The 6,184-nt window shown below is 53.5% G+C and overlaps 1 protein-coding gene across 1 annotated transcript in view; it reads left to right on the forward strand.

The window, feature by feature from the left end:
- PEX16 (peroxisomal biogenesis factor 16) overlaps positions 1–6,173 on the forward strand; it is a 44,588-nt gene extending 38,415 nt beyond the window's left edge. Inside the window, exons 2-10 of the mRNA XM_009999597.1 lie at positions 161–237; positions 1,467–1,600; positions 1,902–2,008; positions 2,486–2,566; positions 3,535–3,687; positions 4,039–4,111; positions 4,406–4,525; positions 4,734–4,798; positions 5,919–6,173. Coding sequence (XP_009997899.1) covers positions 161–237; positions 1,467–1,600; positions 1,902–2,008; positions 2,486–2,566; positions 3,535–3,687; positions 4,039–4,111; positions 4,406–4,525; positions 4,734–4,798; positions 5,919–5,977 — 869 coding nt within the window. The 3' untranslated portion in view covers positions 5,978–6,173. The remainder of the gene's footprint in view (positions 1–160; positions 238–1,466; positions 1,601–1,901; positions 2,009–2,485; positions 2,567–3,534; positions 3,688–4,038; positions 4,112–4,405; positions 4,526–4,733; positions 4,799–5,918) is intronic.
- Positions 6,174–6,184: the final 11 nt, after the last annotated feature.

Raw genomic sequence — 6,184 nt, forward strand, 5'->3', positions numbered from 1 at the left:
TCCCGCCGCCCGGCTGTGTCCTCCGGCAGCCCGTGGAAGGGATCTGCCTGCCTCGCTGCCCTCCTCCCCTCACCCCCTGCCCGGGGAGGGGGCAGCGGCCCCGCTCTGTGGGGCTTTGCGGGCATCCCGCAGCTGCGGTGCGCTCCCCTTCCTTCCCCAGTGTACTCGGCTTCCAACCTCCTGGTGCTGTTAAACGACTGGATCCTCCGCAAGGAGCTGCAGCGGAGCCTGCCTGTGGTAAGGCGGGAGCGTGGGGGAGGAGGACTTGGGATCCAGGCTCTCTTTCAGACGGAAGCTTTCAGAGGGTGTCTGGAAAGTAACAGGATGTTGCTGTGGCTTCTTTTTGCTGCCAGGTGTGTAGAGGCCCGAGGCAGCCTCTGAATGCAGGTGCAGCCCTGCCCTGTAGGTGCTGAGTGGGAGGGGTGGCCAGAGCACTCCCCGGACTGCAGAAATCAGGCCCTGACTCGCAGCAGGAGCCCCACTGTGTTTTTTTGAGAAGCTCAGAACCTGGGATAGGCAAAGGGGTTGCTGAATAACCGTGGCTGTTTCCACAGCAGTGGCTCTGGAGCCCCGACGCTCTCGTTCCACCCTTCAGACTCCTGCTGTGCATTTGCTATTGAGCAAAACAAACAGAAGCACCGTGCTTCTATGTCTCTCTTGCAAGAGCCCTAGACTGGCTCCCAGCACTTGTTAGACCCTTTGGGGAATGAGGAGGAGGGCATTTCTTTCCAGGCAGGCTTCCTCTGTCGCAAGCCTGCCCGCTGCGTGGGTTTGGGTGTTGGCAGCTCCCTGGCTGGAGTGTCAGGTGTGTAGCAGACAGAAATGCAGGAGACTTACCTCCCTGGTTGCTAAAGGCCAAAGTGAATTTCAGCTGTATTGCTTTTCAGTGGGTTAAATCTTGGGGTTGAGAGCACCAGCAAGCTCCTGTATGGGGAGCAGGGACCCAGGCTGGAAGAGCACTTGATGTCTTAGGGTTCATGCCAGGGATCTAGACCAATTCAGCCACATTCACTCTGCTGTCATCGTGCACTCTTGTTTCCCTTCCCTCCACTCCAAGCATATTCCCTTGTCACCTCTAACCAGGAGAGAGGTTTGTCGTGTAGCTCAGCTCTCTAGGACAAGGTGAGAGAGAGAGAGTGAAGTTTGTGCACAGTGTCATAACTCAGAGACTGAGGGGTACAAGGCAATCCAATACACAGGTGTGATGTTCTCACTGTTCCTGGGGCAGCAGCTGTATGTGATACTGTTGACGTCTCAGTCTGCCCCTTCTTGGAGGTGGAGCAGTGGGCTTGTGTGTAGACTCTGATCGCAGTGGAGGCACCACTTTTGGTTTCTAGGGCTGTGATTTCCAGGGCCATCCAGTGGTTATTTCTGAGGGTCCCGCCAGACTGGGCTGTGCTTCTGCCCCATCTAACTCACAAGCAGAACCTGCATCCTGTCCCCCTCCTCCCCTCTGTGTTTTGCAGTCACTGCCCCAGCAGAAGCTGCTGACCTGGCTGAGCGTGCTAGAATGCGTGGAGGTTTTTGCAGAGATGGGGACAGCCAGGGTGTGGGGGGAGATGGGCCGGTGGACCATCATTGTCCTCATCCAGCTGGCTAAGTAAGTGCTGTGGGCAGAGGGGAAGGGGCTGCGTCCACTCGGGAAGGGGATCTGGAGGGGACTCAGCAGTACCTTGGGGAAAAGTCCAAACAGCACTGAGCTGCCAGTCCCAGAGGCTGAGGGAGTTTGGAGCCCCACAGTGTGCTGGACACTGTGCCACAGAAAGAGACACCCTTCTCACCTTGCCAGTTGTCCCGAGCAGACATGAGTGTCTCCCTCTTCTGTGGAATCCACCTTTCCAGTGCAGCAGGAACCCAGCTCCCAAACCTGCTATTGAAGGCTTCCACGTGTCTGCCCACAGAGCCATCCTTCGTCTCCTGCTCCTGCTGTGGTACAAAGGCGGCATCCAGACATCTCCTCCCATCGTGCCGCTGAACAGGGAGCAGCAGCAGCCTCTCCACCCCCAAGGTGAGCCCACAGTGCTGTCATTGACTTGGAACCTTGCTTTGCCACATGCCTTGCCCTGCCAGGAATTACTCATAAGAGCAGTGGCTTGGATGGCACAGGGAACTGTAAGGCTTCGGAACACAAAGCTGAGCTGTGTTGAGTGTTCTGCCCTCTGCTTAGTGGCAGGGTTGTCCTGCAGTCTAGAAGGAGAGGGTGGAGGAGTCTAAGCCTGGAATCACTGGCTGAACTGTTAGTCCACCTGTGTGTCCCCTGATCTGATGGTAAGAGATCAGGGTAGTCAGGCAATGTCAGGCAGATTTACCCTTTTACCCTCTTGACAGCTCCACACAGTGTTAGCTCCTTCAAGATGGTCCAGTTTGCATAAGATTAAACTTTCAGCCTGGTTTTCTAGATGGCAGTGTAGGAAAGGGTGCTGCTGGCCCTGGAGTGAGTTGTGTTCCTTTGGAACCTGACTCCCATAGCTGTTTTCTCTTGCAGACATGGAAGACAACTCCCTGGGGAAGGACCAGACCTATGTTGGCAAACGTTCCAGCCGTGTTGTGCGCTCTCTCCAGAACAGTAAGTACCTGGGCCTGTTTTCTGTCCTTGCCTGAGCTGTTTCTGCTCTGTGCCCTTCTCATGAGACCCCACCTGGAGTACTGTGTCCAGTTCTGGAGCCCCCAGCATGAGAAGGACATGGCGCTGTTGGTTTGAGTCCAAAGGAGGGCCACAAAAATTACTCAGGGGCTGGAGCTCTCTCCTATGAAGACAGGCTGAGGGAGTTGGGGTTGTTCAGCCTGGAGAAGAGAAGGCTCTGGAGAGACCTTGTAGCAGCCTTCCAATACCTGAAGGGGTCTACAGTAAAGCTGGGGAGGGGCTTAAAAACTGGAAGATTAAAACTGGAAGAGGGTATATTTAGGTTAGACATTAGGAAGAAATTCTTTAGTGTAAGGGTGGTGAGACACTGGCACAGATTGTCCAGAGGAGCTGTGGATGTCCCCTCCCTGGAAGCGTTCAAGGGCAGGTTGGATGGGACTCTGAGTAACCTGTAGTGGGAGGTGTCCCTGCCCGTGCAGGGGGTTTGGATCTAGATGATCTTTAAGGTCCCTTCCAACTCAAACCATTCTGTGATTCTATTATACATGACTTAGGTGTGGGCAGTGAGGAGCAGAACCTGGTATTGGGACACATCCTGCCAGTCAGTGGGCCCTGTAGGCAGGAAGGTATCAAAGCATCAAGGATTCAGGCACGTACTGCAAGGATAGCACTTAGAATTGTATTTCCCCAAGTGAGCTGTCCGACAGAGACAACCCTTCAGTGTGGTCACGCTTTGAGGAAACCAGACCTTACAAGTTACCTCTCCCTGCTCTGTCCCCACTGGAGGTGAGCTCCAAGTGTGCTGGTGAGCTGCAGCAGTCGCTGTGTGCACAGCTCTTCAACCTTTCCCATTTCACACCTTCACTGTGCAGAAATCAGCAGGGTGGCAGTGTGGGGAAGCGTGGTAGGAAGGTTTTATTTGTGTTGGTGACCTGATCTGCTTCTTTCAGCCCCATCCCTGCAGTCCCGGCACTGGGGGTCTCCCCAGCAGAGGGAGGAGTCGCAGAGCCGAAGGGCAGAGGAGATGAACCAGCCTCCCACCCCTCTGGGTCTCCAAGAAACCATCGCAGAATCCATCTACATTACCCGCCCTCTGCTCCACTGTATCCTGCCCTGGCTGGGAACAGGCACACGCCCTACCCAGGTGCCAGCAGAGGGTGCTGCGGGCTCGGTCCTGGCGCGGGGCAGTGCCACACCAGCCTCCTCTCTCCCTGCCACTGCTCTGCTTAGGCAGGGGCCTCGGGACTGCTCCCCTCACTTTCACCTTGAGGACTAGCCTCAGCCGAGGAGTTGTGGGCACGAGTCCTCCAGCCTCTTTCCTGGGCCCTCCCAGCACTGCCTGAGAGCATGTTCTCCTGGGCTGGGCAGAGACCTGTTGGTACCCAGGAGATCACTTGACTGCAGGCCTTGTAGGCATCTCTGGTTCTTTCTATTCCTTGACTGTGTATTCCTAGTACTGAGTTTAGGAGTGTGGGGCCAGAGATCATGGAAACCCTGGCTCCTCTCAGCAGTCCTGGACATCTCGAGGTCAGTCTGAAGAAGAGTCTTTGTGCTTGAGGTTGGTGGTGGCTGAGCATCACACTTTCCCCTGCTCCCCTGTCCTGGGCAGGCCCACTTAGAGAAATAAGCACAGGGAGGGCCTGGTGTTTAGCCAGGAGATTGACACATTTCACTATCTTCTGCAACACTTAGTGCTCTGTGTTCTGAGCTGGTGCAGCCTGCTGCGTGTGGAGCCGAGAATGGGGGGCATTTGGAAACCTGCTTTCTTTTCCCTGCTGGCTGCTGTTGCCATGAATTAGCCCTTTACCCTTTTCCTTCCAGTCTGAGCTTGCTGAGTGATCTGCAAGACCTGAACAGGCGAGAGCGAGCAGAGCTGAGACGACGGACCCTCCTACTGCTGTACTACCTCCTGAGGTCTCCTTTCTATGACCGATACTCAGAGTAAGGGGCCCCTGCTGGGCTTTTGCTGAACATTTCCCTTTTAACAGAACTAGCGTCAGGGACTGGGTGAGTAGATCTGAAGAGATTTGGGTGCCTGTGACCGGGTTAATCTGAGCCCTTGAGAAGAGCTGCCGTTGCTGTTCGTGCACTCAGCAGCTGGGGCAGGAGGTGTCTCACTGGACTCGTTCATACTCTTCTCCCTTTGTAGGGGCAGGATCCTCCTCCTCCTGCGCTTGTTGGCTGATTACGTGCCTGGAGTTGGCTTTGTCACACGTAAGTGGGCCCCCCTGCTGGATCCCCATTTCTGTTGGGTAGAGAAAAATCAGGGGAATTGGGCAGAGTGTCAATCAGTTTTCAACCTGAAGATGGAATTGGGAAGTCCCTAGAATGCTTAGTAGTGGTGCACCCTGTGATGATGCTTGTGTTGTTTTAAATGGAATAGGAAAGGATTAATTGCTTCCTGACTATTAGGGACCTGTGCTCAAGCACTGTGGTAACCTTCCCTGTGCTCTCTCATGCTGCAGAGGTTGGTCTCTATCACCGAGGCCTGTTCTCCTGAGCTCCCTTTTGCACTTCAGCTGGTGCACCAGAGCCCTGCATTGCAGCCCTTGTTTTTTAATTGGTTTTTTGATCACTGGTCTGCAACGAAGACATGATGGGGTAAACAGGTGTCTAGAGGTACTGACCCAGCCAGGAGCTGATTGTAAAAGGGCCAAACCAGGGCTTTTTTTTCCTAGTCCTTCATCAGAGGATCCTTTTACTCTGGGCCAGAATTCCACCTCCCCCTCTTCCCTGCTGATGTGAAGTCTTTTGTTGAGTGATTCATGGCAGTGATGTGGCATTAGATCAGCCTGGCACCTGCAATTGTCCTTTCTTTGGAGAGTTCACAAAGCTAGCTAGCTCAGGAGCTCCAGCTAGTGATTTTTGGAGCCTGCATTAAGCCATGTGCTACATAAGCATTTTCAATCTACAGCAGTTGATTCTGTGTCTGCACCTGCTCGTTATTGCTGAGTTGTCTTTGCTCTTTGCTGTGCCACAGTGGTGTCCTCCTGACTTTCTGCATGCAGGTTTCCCCCTTGCACATTGCAGAGCCCCCTTCCCAGTGGAGCTTGGACATGTCAGCTCTGAGGGAGCAGTGTCCCACACCATGGCTGTGCTGACCATGTTTCATGCCCCGCTTGGTCCTGCTCTCATGTCTGACACCACATCCCAAAGTTGTCTCCCATCTTGGCCAAAGTAAATGTTGTATTCCTGGGTTCAAGCTGAGTTGTGTAACTGGAGATTTGGGATTGCTGGGCATCATAATGAGAAGTGGGGATATACCCTGTATACATGCAGCTTCAAATTTTTATGCCTTTCTGTATGCATAACCCTTTTGTTCTCTTGTTTTCAGGGCCACTGATGGATTACTTGCCTGCTTGGCAGAAAATCTATTTCTATAACTGGGGCTGATGAGAAGATGATAATTATTCTCTGCTAAGATCATGGCTGGACATTTTTAAAGAGGGCAAGCAGGCTGGGGGAAGGGATGTTGATAATATCTAATTTTCAGTTAAACCATCAATGAGAATCTCCTGCTCTGTAGGGTGTGGGGGGGTGTATGTAATTTTTTTAACAGATACAGCTGTGAGTGATGAACACTACATGTGTGGAGACACC

The sequence above is a fragment of the Chaetura pelagica genome, unplaced genomic scaffold, assembly GCF_000747805.2.
Source record: "Chaetura pelagica isolate M959 unplaced genomic scaffold, ChaPel_1.0 scaffold55, whole genome shotgun sequence".
In the NCBI taxonomy this organism is placed as follows: Eukaryota; Metazoa; Chordata; class Aves; order Apodiformes; family Apodidae; genus Chaetura; species Chaetura pelagica.